At 44.2% G+C, this 15,776-nt stretch overlaps 1 protein-coding gene across 2 annotated transcripts in view; it reads right to left on the minus strand.

Moving 5' to 3' along the window:
* The window catches only part of DIP2A (disco interacting protein 2 homolog A), a 246,059-nt gene that overhangs the window by 98,638 nt on the left and 131,645 nt on the right, over positions 1–15,776 (minus strand). For both annotated transcript variants that reach the window (XM_084644034.1, XM_084644035.1), the window contains exon 4: positions 4,591–4,710. In XM_084644034.1, coding sequence (XP_084500160.1) covers positions 4,591–4,710 — 120 coding nt within the window. The remainder of the gene's footprint in view (positions 1–4,590; positions 4,711–15,776) is intronic.

The raw sequence follows: 15,776 nt of genomic DNA on the forward strand, positions 1-15,776 counted from the left end.
AACTTCAGTTCCCAAGTATTAAGAAAACTTCTCCAACGTAGTAGTCAAAACCACACAGACAGATTAAAATGTTTACACACATTAAGTCCCACACAGGTCATGATACCAGGAAACTGAAAATGATGTACCTTGAACATTATTGCAAAAAGCAAAAGTAGCTGGTAAAGGTGCTATTTGGAAAGAAGTCTGTTATCCTGATTTATGAACAGCGGTGTTCATGAGGAGTATGAAAAATGGTCCACGTGGGACTTTTTTCGATAGGCCACAAATATTTTCCACTTGCACTGAACACGCATCTGCTAGACTATTTCCAGGCAGTTAGGTGAACCTCAGAGACCAACATCCTTCAACTTTAACCCATTAACAATCATGCGGATCGGGAAATGTATCTAGGCTTAGATGCAGGAAAGTGCCATGATTCCATATACTTGGATGTGGCAAGCTTCTCAGTGCAATGGGACTGGCTATCAGCATTTTTACAAGGTCAAAAACGCTATTTCCTTGGCCAACAGAGGATCAATACCTTTTTTCTGACCTTAGTCAAGTATTTACTGCCAGAGGATATTCAGACATGAAATTTCCCTTCCTAACCGATTGGGAAGACATTGTCCAAAGGAAGCTTTTTGGTGATGCACACAGAACACCAGTAATTTTGCATTCATAGAAGGGGCGATAAAATTATTTTCTACTTGACCAGCCCCTGATCCAGGATACAGTAATGATCAACTTAGCCTGTTTGTAATCACGTTATCCTTTCCTGACTTGGAAGGGACAACTAGTAATGTCTTTAAGGGAAATGTTCATACAGAAGAAATAAGTGAATCAACTCTTCCATATTTGTTTATATAAATGTGGTAGCATAACTGCCTGTTTGGATCAAAGACACCATTTGGGTTGCCACATATGTCATGCTCTGGACAGCATTTAAGACCACCCTTGCCTGCAGAGTTTGATGTAGATTTTGTTCTTGGAGATATCACATACCCTAGAAAGTGCGAAGCTATGCCATGTGAGCTCCCCATCCCAGGCAGGAAGCATTCATAGTTACTTGGACTGGAGTAATTTGGGAGACTTTCCCAGTTACAGGTTGTCCCTGAACTGCCACTCAAACATGTACTGTAGTCAGTCATTCAGATGCTATGCAGGAAATGTGTGGCTTGCAAACCTTGAGACTTCAGGGCCCATAGTGGTTGCCTCATATGCAGGAGTGCTAGGAGTAACACAAACATCCCTGTGGCCATGCTGCTCAATGTTTTCAGCAGGTCTGTGTTGAAACCTTCTGACTGGCAAACCTTAAATTCCATGTCTCGTCCTAGAGTACAGTCTTTGTACATGAGCCCCATCTAGCATGGGTCGTATAACCTTCAATTGTCTGAGGAACAAGCTTAGACTTTGGGTCTAAATCCTAGTGACTCCAGCACTGGTAGAGACTGATTCTTGTCCTACCAAAATGACATCCTTCTTGATGGGCCAGTCCTCCAAATAAGGGGAAACATTTTGCTCTTATTCTGTGTAGAAACATTACTAAGTATTTTATGAATTCATGCAGCACCATTGCAAAAAAGGACTTAAAATGGTTTGGGAGCTCTCTCCTTAATGACATGGAACTCAGCTGGGTAATGTACCCTCTTGTGTTTGTAGACCACAGCAAGTCCCAAATTTCATAAGCAGTCACTCTCACCTAGGAAAAACATGATTGTTCCTAGAGATACCAGTTGACCATTTCTTTCACTAGATATAAGTTGGGGCCTTCTACTTCCTTATAAGGACCCTGCTGGGTGCACTTGGCACCAGCTATAGCAGTGACAGGCATGTCAGAACATACATACCTCCCTTCTTTAGCAGGCAGCTGATACTTTAAGAGAATGTATATCCTGCAGTTTCTTTCTGATACTGATGTCAAGAGCATTCTCGAGCAGGGAACTTTGGAGAAGCTTATCTAATCTGAATTCTGTAGCCACGTTTCATAAACAGAACTCAATGTGCCTGAGGTAATCAGGGTCACAAGGGGGAAAAGGGCTAGTTTCCCCTCCCTCAGGATAGTCCTCTTGAGTAGATACAAGACGACTGGCCGCTTGTTTTAAATTCTATCAAAACACCAGATTTTTTGCTTCCTAGAAGCAGTGTTCAGAACACAGATTGCTGTTGGAAGAGAGCCAGAGAACTAGGAGCATCCCAAATCTAGTAGAAGTAATAACTAGCTTCTTTGCGGGTGCTTTCCCTTGTCAACTCTATGAGGGAGGAGGACTGGATGGTTGCCTAAGTAAATAAACTGTGTTTGAGAAACACACTTCCCATTTTTCTCCAAAAGGTTTCCACCATCATAAAAGCCGCAGCTGTATCTCTACATAAAAGCTCAATGTTCACAACAACGCGTGTCTATATGCTTCGATTCTGGAGCGAGCTACTTGTGCTGCCAATCAAAGGTAGTTCAGATCTGATATCACGATGTTTCCAAACACCTCTAGGAACCACTTAAAATGTATTTCAGGGAAGAAAATTCACAAAGATGTGGACCTTTCCCATTCCAAATCGGTACGCACACTGAAACAGACATTACAGGCTGGCAAACCCTCCTTCTGAAAAAGGTGGAACTGTGTACTGTCAGGCTTCCTAATGGTGACAACAGCCTGTGACACAAGACTTGTGTTAGGAAGGAGAACCAGCACCTCTTGTAACCAAGTATTTCCTTTTCATGCATCTATCAAACATCAGCTCAGGACTGAGTGGGTGAAACACATTCCTTTATTTGCAGGGGGAACTATCAGCAGATACTTCAAATGAGGTGTCCTGGAATGCTTCCAGAGAAAACAATGACCAACTTCATTTTCTCAAATAGAGGGAAATTCCATTTTGGTTTTGGCTTTTATAAGAAAGGAGGCGGCTGTGGAATCTAACCATTTTTAACTCCTCTGCCTCAGAAACTGGAGCACTTATGATGGCAAGTAGTTTTCCACCAAGCCTGAGGCCAACACTCCTGTACGCTCTCCTATTCACAGTACGCTTCATCCCAGACAGACCCAAACTGCTGCACTGTCACAGGAAGTTGTAAGACTGATGTTGCTGAAAGAGGCATTGACCATGATTACTCCAAGACACCACAGCTGATGCTTCAAATCACCTTTCCTGGACACCGGATTCCCTAAGCACGGTGGATGTTTCAAGGGCTCTGAATAGAAGCTTCAGGCTGTCTACTTGGATGTGAGCTGCCCCATGAGGAAGCTCTGCAGTCTTCACCTGTAGCTGGGTGCTGAACTCTGGTTCACTTGAGGCTTTTAACAGTGAGGCAATCCAGGCCAACTTGAAATCTAACTTGTGAAAGTCATTGCGGATGTCCAAGACAGACTTCAGACAGAAACCACATCCCAGCAACCACAGTCCATGCCCCAAAGTAAACTTGTCATTGGTTATATTTTTCTGAAATTAATAGATTATAACATAACAGTGTCATCAAACAAAAATACTTGCAAAGTTTTTAAAGGTGATGAGCTTCTCTATATCTGAAAGTCAAAAAGGGTAAGGGGGAAGAGAAACAGAAGCTACAGACCATGAACTCAGACTGCCACAAATATCCCTTCAAAGTACATTTTTATTAAAAAAGGTAGGCAAAGAATCCATAAAAATGCATTACACAAAGGACATGTAAATAGCAAAGTTTTCTTCAAAGGCCGAGGGATTGAGAGAAAAAGGTGTGGCCCAGCAAACAGCTGAGGCACGACAGCCCAGGCCGTACTTCCGCAGCTGGTGTTAAGAAATGGAACTGAGCTGAAGGCATCAGAGCTCACTGTGGCTCTAATCTAGGGCAGCACACAAAAGGACTGTGACAGAATCAGTTGTTCAAAACGTAAGAGTCGGTGAGAAATTCACTTATATTTGCATACAAGACACTGACCCCAAAGTAGTTACATGCTGTCCTACCAAGCTATCTGGAGAATGAGGTTTTTCTTATCCTTAAGATGATCTGCGAGGAGAAGGCAAAAGGCACCTAATATTTTTGTCTTTCCTCTCTTTAAAAGTAATAGAAGTAACAGGGTGGGGTTTTTGTGGCTTTTTTTTTTTAAATATACTCTGGGCTAAACAGTCTCAAATTCACAACAAGAGATGAGCTCCACGCATGAACCATAAGTGATTTAAACAAACTAGGAGGCTATTTTACAAACAAGGAGCTTTTTCAATAATTTAACTTTTTAAAGCATTTCCCAGCAGCCATTTTAAAGAAAGGCATCTCACGCAACATTTAATAAAGAATCTATAAAGCTCTGACATATTTTTGCCACGATGTTATCTTTCAGAATGAGACTTTACAAATGAAGATAAACAATTTTTTTGTGCTTAAGGGCTACTATTCACCCTAAAGCTCTTCTAAAATTTTAAGAAAAGAGACAGAAAATCTTGTGGAAGAAAAATTCTGACAGTGACCAAATCAAACCTAAATTTTAGCATCAGGACTAACGTTCACATAGCATGCAAGAAGCTTACTGCAACAATGGGAGACTTCAAAGTCAGTAGAACAAAACACAGCATTCACTTATTACATTTGCAATGTTAAGTTTACCTGACAATGTTTATGTATGCTGACTTATTAGATACCTGGAGGTGTATATGTTTCTACTGAAGAGTGTACAAGAACAGAGCGTCTTTTTGAAGGCATGGGCATTTTCCTCTCTTTGTATTTAGCCAAAGCTGCTTGTACTGCTTCAGTGTGGACATCTAGATAGTAACAAACAACAACAAAAATAGTTATGAAATGAAGTACAGCTACCTTTTCCTTCCAAAACATTACACACACCACAGATTTAACCTTCTTTACAAATGACTGGTGCTGCACCACGGTTCAGAACACTAATTACTTAGTCTGACAATGTATGCTCAGGCCCCTTGTTCTAGAATCCATTTATCTCACCGGCACTTAGTTACGAAATAGAAGCAACCTATTTCTGGTCTCACCAGCAGCAGTTTAGCAGCTGTGATATTTGCATTTACTCATCTACACATCCATACTGCAAAGTCTCCCCAAGTATGCTCTGATCCCCCTCAAATACACACTTACCAGTGTTCTCTCTAATTTTTCCCACCCATGTGCGGAATGAATTTTGTTATGCGCACCAATATGGAGGTGAGGTGTGACACATCACCTTCATATTGGTGCACATAACAAAATTAATGTGGTGGGAGGTGGGGCTGAGGGGGTCAGAGTGTGGGAGGGGGTTCAGAGGTGGGGCAGAGAGTTGGGGTGCGGGGGGGATGAGGGCTCTGGGGTAGGGTCCAGGGTGCGAGAGGGGGCTCAGGGCTGAAGCAGAGGGTTGGGGTGTGGGGGGGATGAGTGCTCTGGCTTGGGTGTGTGCTGGGGATGAGAAGTTTGGGGTGCGGGAGAGGGCTTAGGGCTAGGGCTGAGGGTTGGGTGCAGTGGGTGAGGGCTCCGTCTAGGGGTGAAGGCTCTGGGGTGGGGCCGGGGATGAGGGGTTCAGAGTACGAGAGGAGGCTTAGGGATGGGGCAGATGGTTGTGGGGGGGGGGATGAGGGCTCTTACTTGGGGTGTGGGCTTTGGGGTGGGGCTGGGGTACGGGGGGTGGGCTCTGGGGCGGGGCCAGGGATGAGAGGCTGCCCTAGGGCTGTGATGGGAGAGAGCACCCGCCCCCAGCCCTCTCTCACCACAGCAGCTTGGGACGGAGGAGAGGTGCCTTTCCCCAGCTATGGCAGCTCCAGCTGGGCCGGAACGAGGGAGGGGCTCCTCTCCCTCAGCCGTGGAAAGTCCGCAGCAGGTCTGCACTGGGGGAAGAGGCATCCCTCCCTGCTGTAGCCCTGAGCCCCTGCGCAGGGCTTAATAGGCAGCTGTGTGGCCATGCGGCTGCACAGCTTGAAGGTAACTTAGATTCTTACAGACAATTCTTATTAACTAAACTAAAATTTTTTTAAAAAGTGAAGAGTATTGATTAAAACAATCAGTATACATACAGATATGAGTACAATTATTAAGATTAAGATTCATAGTGGAGATGGTGAGCTTTGTAGTTGCAAAGAGTTCTTTCAGAATTAGCTCATAGGTTATAGGCCAATGTTTGTATTCAGGGAGATCCAGTCAAGACTGGAGAGCTCTATCTTGGGCTTGAGCCTCCCCTGCATGAAGCATCAAGCAGATCTGAGAGAAAAAGGATCAGGACACAAGCCCTTCTTTATACAGTTTCACACCTTCTTGTGACAGGTTGGATTCCCTCGGTAAACAATAGGCCATTATGGAGACTTATTTCCTTAGCATCACCCGTAATTAGTTACCCAAATTAACACAAGGCAATTTATCCATTAGACAGTTGTATCTCAAACTTCAGAGACATATAGACAATGACATTATTGTACCCAAGATTCATCTGAATGTTAATATTTCCTTTTGATCTCCGAATCAAAAGTGATAGTGACAGACAGGAACTGCCTGTTTACATGGCTAACATCTTAACAAGATATGAGTGCACACATACAATTAGTATCACCTCTGATTCCTAACAATATAGGTTTGCATTTCAAAGTTCTAGCCTATCTACCATGGAATGGTCCTAATTATCATTTACATACCTTTCTAACATCTCTCTAATGGTTGACTCTGGGTTATTTAGCCTACAAGCTGCTTAACCCTTTCTGGCCATGCTTCACATTTTGCATAAAATTTGTTGGAATTATATAACAGTGGTAGCAACAATGGTTTGCATGGTAATATTTTAATTAGGTAACGTCACACCAGCACTTCCCATATTGGCTGGGGAAGGGGAGAGTGAAGCAGGCTGTCTCAGAAAATGTATAAATTAAGATTTTATACCTTTAATACCACATGGCAAGACTGTAGGGTGACAGTGCAATTGCTTCCATTTCTCTGAATGGGACTCAGCCCCCAAAGTCTGGGAAACACTGCCATCCTGTAATAGTTGTGTCATCTGTGACTTCTTCACCTTCTCCCCCTTACTGTTATTTTTAAATTTTAGGTAAACTGGACCTGATGAAAATAAGGACGTGACAGGACTGCCAAAGCCAGGGTCACATTGCAGATTGAGTTTATACAAGCTTTCTCCACAAGACTTTGCCTGTGCACTTCAATCCTGGCGTGCAACCCGCCAGGTATCCCAAGCCTGGAGAGAAAGAAAATCATGCCAGACTGTGTGATTGTTTGGGGAAGTGGGTAGATGTCCAGAGAGTAGGTAGGGCAAATGCATGTTTTCATTTATGACCTAAGTAGGATTCAAACTCATGTGAAAGACTAGTATGCTACATATAAACAGAATATTTTGGTGAATATTTAGCATGCTGAATCTCATTTCCTGTCCATCAGCTCCTGAATACTGAAATCTTAGCTTAAAATAATGTTCTATTTAAAGAAAAACAAAGCTGCATGCTGTCATTACAGCGTTCTCTTCTGGGTTGAAGAGTGATTTGCAAATATATAATGAAACAGTTAACAGTAGGGTTATGTGTTGCAAATATAAAATGCAAGAGGTAGAAGGGCCACCAAGCTCATAAGTGATTAACTTTTAATAAATGTGGCTTCCCCAAAGTATATTCAAAACTGTTTAAGAAATCAAGTTCAGTTGTGTTTGGAAATTATAAGCCCAAAGTCTTCTTTAAAACAAAATCATTTAATGGGGGTTGAGGAGGAGAGAAGGAATAAAAGCACACCGCCTTATTTTCGTTTAATAAGAGCCAAATATGGTTTTGCATCCAACTTTTACTAAGCACTAAAATTCATTTAAAGCATAATTAATGCAGACAGATTTATTAGGCTTGGTCTACACTACAAACTGGTGTAGAGAGTGCTCTGGCAATGGGAGGGCTTCTCCCATCAACACAGCTACTGGCTCTGGGGGAGGTGGAGTACCTATGCTGACGGGAGAAGCGATAACAAGATATTGATGTGCATCCTAGACTCTCAAAATGTCCAGGTATCTTGTGCCATGGGGCTGTTCATGTGGGCTTACCAATCTAAAAGGAATGCATCCTTAATAAAGGGAGAAAGGTGGTGCCCACACACATCTCATGAGGATTTGTCCACCATAGCAGAGAAGATACTACATTGGCCAGAACAGTCACCACGAGGTTCACAGAATGGCAGTTTGGAGAGTATACCAACTGCAGTCATGTTTGAAGGCAATGAAGGTTGAGTCCTGTGAATGAGGTGACCTAGGTGCATGAGGCCATATGACCTAAGAGACAAACATGACTTCAAAGTTGCCCGGATGAAGTCCATAGATTATGTGGGGGTGAGAACACATTTTTTGGTGTTTACTCTGATTCCCAGTGAGGAGAGGAGGAGCATAGCATCATAGAAGTTGACATGTAGGCTTTCTGGTGGGACTTGGTGGCAAGGAATCAGTTTTCGAGGTAGGGGAAGACAATGAGACCACAACGTCTGACGTAATGTGCTACTGCTGAGAATGTCTTGGTAAAGTCTCTGGGGGCAGTTGCTATTTCAAAGGGGAGTATTCTGTACTGAAAATGGTTGGAGCCCACCCTGAATCTGAGGAAGTGTCTGTGAGCGGGTTGAAAAAAGTAGGTGTCCTTCATATCAAGAGCTGTAAACCACATGCCCTTTTCTAAAGATGGAATTATAGCTGCCAACGTGACTACAAAATCTGAGTTTGCGAATGAAGCGGTTGAGATCGAGGATTGGTCTCCATGTTCTGTTGCTCCTCATTGCAATAAGGAATTCATCTCTTGATTAAGAATACTCGGAGTGACCCCCGAAGAGGGGGTGGGGTGCGGAATTGGAGGAGATAAGGATGTAAACTATCGTATAGCCAGAGTGGATGACATTTAGCATGTATTTGTTGTTATTGTACTCCAAGTGCGGAAAAAGTGCTAGGTGACCCCCAAACGGCACGTGGGGGTTGGGAAGTGTTGGGCTTAGTATTCCAGGGCTCTCGAGCTCCCATCAAAAATGCTGAGCGTGGAGCTGATATTGAGGTGCTGAGTCAGCTGCAGAGAGACTTGTAGCGAAGAGGGACTTTTGAACCCTGTCTCTTACGTGGTGGTTCTTAGGGTCTCTGATGGAAAAAGTGCTGAGCCACAAGTCTAGATCTGAACAATGGGAAGTAAAATTTCCTTTAAGGGGCAGATGTATGTCTCCCCAGTAAGTGGAGGGTAGCCCTAGAGTCCTTCAGGGTATGGAGGGACTCGACCGTCTTTTGGTTGAAAGAGGTGTGATTCATCAAAGGGAAGGTCCATGATAATTTTCTGGACCTCCCTAGGGAACCCTGACTCACAGAGCCATGACTTCTTGCACATCACTACTGCAGTAGCCATAGCTCTAGAGGAGGTGGTAGCAGCATTGACTTCAGATTGGAGAATAATCTTGGCCTTCATCTATCAGAACTTGGAAATGAGCTCTAGACTGCTGCGGAAGGCTGTCCGTAAACTCTGCAAACTTGGCGTAGTTCAGGAAATCGTATTTAGCCACTGGCAACTGGTAAATGGCTATCCTGAACTGGAGGCTGGATGACGAGAAGACCTTTGTCCTCAGAAGATCCAGGATTTACCTTCCTTATCAGCAGTAGAAGACTTGGGATGTTGCTGTCTACCCCTTTCAGAAATAGTGTGGACCACCAGTGAGTTGGCAGCGAGCTGAGAAGACAAAAATCTCGCTCCTTTGGCCAGCACTTAACACTTCTCTGTCCTTTCAGGGATAGGAGTGCGGATGGCAGAGATGTGATAGCTGACTCCAGTATGGCTTCACTAATGGGGAGAGCTATTTTGTTGCGTCCGGGTGCGTGGAGGATGTCAAAGAGTTTGTGCTGGGAGTCCTGGATCTCCTTGAGAGGAATCTGAAGCTCTCCCGTAATTGAGCAAAGGTGGTTCTGGAACTTCCTGAAATCACTGGGGACAGAGGGGGAAAGGAGTAAGAGTCACCACCTCATCCGGAGAAGAAGATAGCAGTCTTACCGGTTCCGGTAGAACTGACTCCAAGTTAGATGAGCTGGAGGTTTGTCCCAAACCAGTGTGGTCTTTTGTGGGGGTGGAGAACACGTAGGGAAGAAAGTGTTCATCAGGTGGTTCAAAATCTCCCAGTGAAGAGAAGGATGATCCTGGTTCCAGTGGTGGTTCTGTCAGTGCCGTGGGAGGGGGAGATGTATTCTGTGCAGTTGATTCCCCCAGAGATATTATCATCTTCCTGGCGACAGAGGGGCTCAATGGAGAAGGGGATTCTGGATCTGGGAGAGTGAAAATGTCTGTGGGGCAGCAACAGATTCAGATTTCTCTGGTCTGAGAGGAGCTCTACTTGTTCGAGCCACTGCAGCAGACAAGGAGAGCGGTGTCCAAAATTGAGGGTGATCAGACTTCATGGGTGCTGCTGGATCCCAGGGTGTGGGAGGTGCCAAGGCTAATGGTACCGACAGAACATGGACCAGTATCAATGCAGCCCAATGCTTATGAGCTTTCTTGTCATGTCTCTGGGACTTTGTATGTCCTAAGGCAGAGGTGGGCAAATTGAGCTCCCGGCCGGGGAGGCTAGCCCCTGGCCCCTCCTCCGCTGTTTCCCCGGCAGTGCAGCTTGCGCCTGCCCACCTTGCACCTGCCCACCTCCCAGGCTTTCCAACAAGCCTGTCCGGCTGCTCTGAGCGGCCAGGTAAGGGGGCGGGGGTGGATAAGGGGCAGGACACCCTGGTGGGCAGGCAGCGGGCGGTTGGATGGGGCGGAGGTTCGGGGGGCAGTTAGGAGACAGGGAGCGGGGGGGGGTGTTTGGATGGGGGTGGAGTCCTGGGGGGGGGCAGTTAGGGACAGGGGTCCCAGGAGGGAGTGGTCAGGAGACAAGGAGTGTGTGTGTGGGGATTGGATGGGTCCCAGGGGGCCTGTCAGGGGGCAGGGGAGTGGACAGGGGTTGGGTCAGTCGGGGGGGAGTCCCGGGGGGCAGTTGGGGACAAGGAGCAGGGGGGGTTGAAGGTTCTGAGGGGGGCAGGAAATGGGAGGGGGAGATGGGGGGGGCAGGGGCCAGGCTGTTTGTGGAGGCACAGGCTTCCCTACCTGGCCCTCCATACCGTTTCGCAACCCCAATGTGGCCCTCAGGCCAAAAAAGTTTGCCCACCCCTGTCCTAAGGCCTCATGAAGCGAGCTGATTGGTTTGCTTACAGCCAAATCTGACTTCTTTGAAGTCGATTTAGACAAAGACTTAGTTTCATGCTTAAAAGAGTGCTTCCTGACAGGACCCCACAGAGAGGTAAGTGGGGGCAGATTCTCCCGCACCAGAGCTGGATTTAGCAGCAAGGATCCTTGCTGAATCAGGCCAAGGTACGGGGGAGGGGGTCCCCTGGCCTGGGACTGACAGACCTATGGCCTGCTCCATGAGGTATTTGTGGAGATGAAGTTCCCACCTTTCCTGGTTACGGCTAGGGAACGATCAGTACATACCGCACGTCGCTGTGATGTGGGCGGCTCCAACACAGTACAGGCAGCACTGGAGGTCATCGCTGACTGAGAAGAATCACGGGCAGGAAGCAGAGTTGGACGCCCGGAGTTCTGGGCACAGTCCAGTACCTGAATGGGGTACGAGGCAGGGCCCCACCATGACACTAATCTAAACACTAATAGCTCTATAAAACACTGAACTATTAAAACTATTTACAAACTAGATAATTATTTTGTGGGATGAAGCCAAAGTGTGGACATGGAAGACTGTGACCTCGACAATGCAGCAGTGAGAAGGAACTGGAAAAGCAGTCGGTCTGCCTTGCCCTTTATTCCCTTGGACAGAGGCATAAAATAAGCTGGGGCGCATACACAGATCAACAGACACTTCTCAAAATTTTCCAGTTTCAGATGCCTGGTGCGCATGCGTAATCCCCAGTGGACTATAATAGGCCTATCACTCAAAGAAGAGTGTGTGTTAACTACTTATGCTAAACAATCTGTTCCACCTTGTATTTAGCTGTGACTCTGAGTACTTTTCCCATGCCCGAAGAGCTCTGTATGTCTCGACAGCTTGTCTTTCTCCAACACAGTTGGTTCAATACAAGATATTACTTCACCCACCTTCTCTCTCTAAATTAAAATGTTATATTGTTGTGATACTAAAGCAGCATTCAATAGGAATTAGCAAAACAAATAAATAAAGGTTTCACTTTCCAGACAAGTCCTCCCAGAATAAGATGGTAAATGGATAATATTTATTGTTCATGTTAAACTAAACAGCACAGTGAATAACTGCACAGATTAAGACAGCTTTTCCCAATTGGTAGAGTGTGCCCCATATAGGGATATGGAAGTCTAGCTGGTAAGTAAGGGCATGTAAGTATGCATATGTGGAGGATATAAATTAAGATGGGTAGGACTTTAAACACCACCTGAAAGATTTGGGTTTGGAGCTGGGGGGCACATTTAGTTTCATTTTCCTGAGAGAGACTCAGCTTTCAAATGTTTGGGAAATACTGGATTAAGAGGTGAAAAGTAAAAGGTGGACAGTCAGTATTAATTCATTCTATTCATAAATGCCACAATCACAACCACAATCTTCTACTGCCTTCTCAACTCCTTAACGCAGTGATCCTCAGGGCCTGTCTACACTGCGAAGTTGTCGATAAAACTTTTTTCTTTCACGGGGACTTAAAGCTCCCCCGCGAAAGACAAAAGTTTTGCTGCCACAAGTGGCAGCGTGAACGGGGCTTTATCAGCAGCATCGCTCTCCTGCCGACAAAGCTAACACCGCTCGCGGGTCTGGAAGTATTTTGTTGGCAAAAGTGCAGACAAAGTACCGAAAAAGAGCATTTACACATGCTGACTTTTAGCAACAAGGCTGTGTCAACGCAGCCTTCTCACTAAAAGCTGTGTGGTGTAGACAAGCCCTTAGACCTCAGTGGTTCAGAAGCTAAATTAGCGATCAACATTACCCAAAAGAGCCACAGGAGTGTGACCTCACTGTTTCATTAGTATCTCTTTCTCCCACAAAAATGACTGACCAAGTATTTACAGTAAGTTAATAACAGAAAAAGCATCCTGATTGCTTAATAACTGAGTTTGGTTAATAATCAAATCACACAGGGTTCTAGTGTCGTCATGTACTGCAAAGCACCACAGGAGACACATTAAAGAGCCACTTGCGGCTCCCGAGCCTCAGCCTGAATATCACTCCCTGAGCCTCCCTCCTATATCCACTTAAGATTTATTTCTTACGTGAAATATCTTTATTTTCAAAATTAAGAGGTCTCGCCCCCACAAAACAACTGGGCAGAGCCATAATTTACTTGGCTGATAGAAAGAGTAAGTAATTGGTTTCTCTTCCCTTATTTCTTTCCCACAAGAAAATTTTTTCCATATTATCTAATGAAAATGAAATCAAGTTCACTTCTGATCACCAAAAAAATAAAAGGTCTAGAATGATGATGATTCTATGAAGAATGTTGGAGAAACAGTGTTCTATGATAGCAAATTTGGCTCCTGCCCTTAAAGATGCAAGCGTCCAGGAAACCATTCCCACTCAAAGTTTTCAAGTCCGACTACCCAGATAAAATGAAAATGTCTATTCATCAAACCATTGCCAAACACTTTAAACAAAATGAAAATAATTTAACCTACAATGGTGGTTAAGGAACATCTAGTTAGTCTGCTTTGTAAACTTCAGATTGATATTTTTCATTTGGTTTATCTGACAGAGCCAGAAGAGTACCCAGAAATCACCTACTACAGGACAGGCCTGACAAAGATAACAGAACGCCACTAGCCATCACCTTCAGCCCCCAACTAAAACCTCTCCAACGCATCATCAAGGATCTACAACCTATCCTGAAGGACGACTCATCACTCTCACAGATCTTGGGAGACAGGCCAGTCCTTGCTTACAGACAGCCCCCCAACCTGAACCAAATACTCACCAGCAACCACACAACAGAACCACTAATCCAGGAACCTATCCTTGCAAGAAAGCCCGTTGCCAACTGTGTCCACATATCTATTCAGGGGACACCATCATAGGGCCTAATCACTTCAGCCACTCTATCAGAGGTTCGTTCACCTGCACATCTACCAATGTGATATATGCCATCCTGTGCCAGCAATGCCCCTCTGCCATGTACATTGGCCAAACTGGACAGTCTCTACGTAAAAGAATAAATGGACACAAATCAGACGTCAAGAATTATAACATTCAAAACACTTCAATCTCTCTGGTCACTTGATTACAGACCTAAAAGTGGTAATTCTTCAACAAAAAAAACTTCAAAAACAGACTCCAATGAGAGACTGCTGAATTGGAATTAATTTGCAAACTGGATACAATTAACTTAGGCTTGAATAGAGACTGGGAGTGGATGGGTCATTACGCAAAGTAAAACCATTTCCCCATGTTTATTCCCCCCTCACCCCCCACTGTTCCTCAGATGTTCTTGTTAACTGCTGGAAATGGCCCACCTTGATTATCACTACAAAAGGTTAGCGCCCCCCCCCCGCTCTCCTGCTGGTAATAGCTCATCTTAAGTGATCACTCTCCTTACAGTGTGTATGGTAACACCCATTGTTTCATGTTCTCTATGTATATAAATCTCCCCACTGTATTTTCCACTGAATGCATCCGATGAAGTGAGCTGTAGCTCACGAAAGGTTATGCTCAAATAAATTGGTTAGTCTCTAAGGTGCCACAAGTCCTCCTGTTCTTTTTGCGAAGACAGACTAACCCGGCTGCTGCTCTGAGACTTGGTTTCAACAGGCACTGTCCCGAGAAGTAGGAATAGTCCGTGTCCAACAGATAAAGAGGACAGTAATGGCAATGCTTACTAAGCTGAGGGCCAAGCCTACTAACCAAAGAGGGAAAAGACCTGTGCAATGCCTTTTCCATTTTAAAGAAAACTGTTGTTGTATCCAGTATTTAACTGAAACATACTATCAATCAATTTTCTATTTACTGTTTTAAAAGTAATTTAAAACTAAGATGTGCGATATTTTCTTTCCTTTTATGCCCTCAGCCCATTTCCCCCCTTATTTTCTATAAATATATCGTGTATCTTTTTATACATTTTCAGTTCATTCTCTTTTCCTTCTACTTCTGCACCTAATACTAAGGACCCATACTAGGATCAGTGCTATTTAATATATTCATTAATTTTCTGGAGAAGGGGAAGAAACAGTGAAGTGGCAAAATTTGTGGAGGACAAAATTATTTAGGTTAGTCAGAATGAGAGAAGGCTCAGGAACTATAGGAAGACTTGCCTAAGGCTAGCAATTGGCAGATGGATTCAATTGTATATAAGTGCAAGGTAACGACCATAAGGAGGAACAATTTTAACTAATGACTCCAGAAAGAGATCCCTGACCTGCAATACTGTGCTCCATTCAATCATCTCATCCTAAAAAAAGATACTGCAGATATAGAAAGGGTACAAAGAAGGGCAAGAAAAAATATGTAGAGGCATATAAAGACTTTGGTACCAGGAGAGATTAGAAAGATCAGGACTATAAATTAGAAAGGAAACAAAAAAGAGGGGATATGACAGAAGTATGGAGAGCAGACCAGTACCCAGAAGGTCAGTTTGAAACTCCTATTTACCCTTCTTATTATACTAGCACTGGGGGACATCCAGAGTAATATAAAATGCAACAACATTTTAAAGTGATAAAAATACCTTTTTAATTTTTAAACACAACTTAAACTATGTGGAACTAATTGGCTTAGACACTACTGAAGCTAAGAACTTAGCAGCAATTAAACAAGGATAATATGTATGTATGAACATCAACAGCTACAGTTGTTAGATTGAAATGGAAAAGAGACTGTCATATTTCAGGACACAGGCCAACTACTAAGTGGCTGTGGTCAG

This window comes from Lepidochelys olivacea (genome assembly GCF_965140295.1).
Source record: "Lepidochelys olivacea isolate rLepOli2 genome assembly, chromosome: 11".
Classification (NCBI taxonomy): domain Eukaryota; kingdom Metazoa; phylum Chordata; order Testudines; family Cheloniidae; genus Lepidochelys; species Lepidochelys olivacea.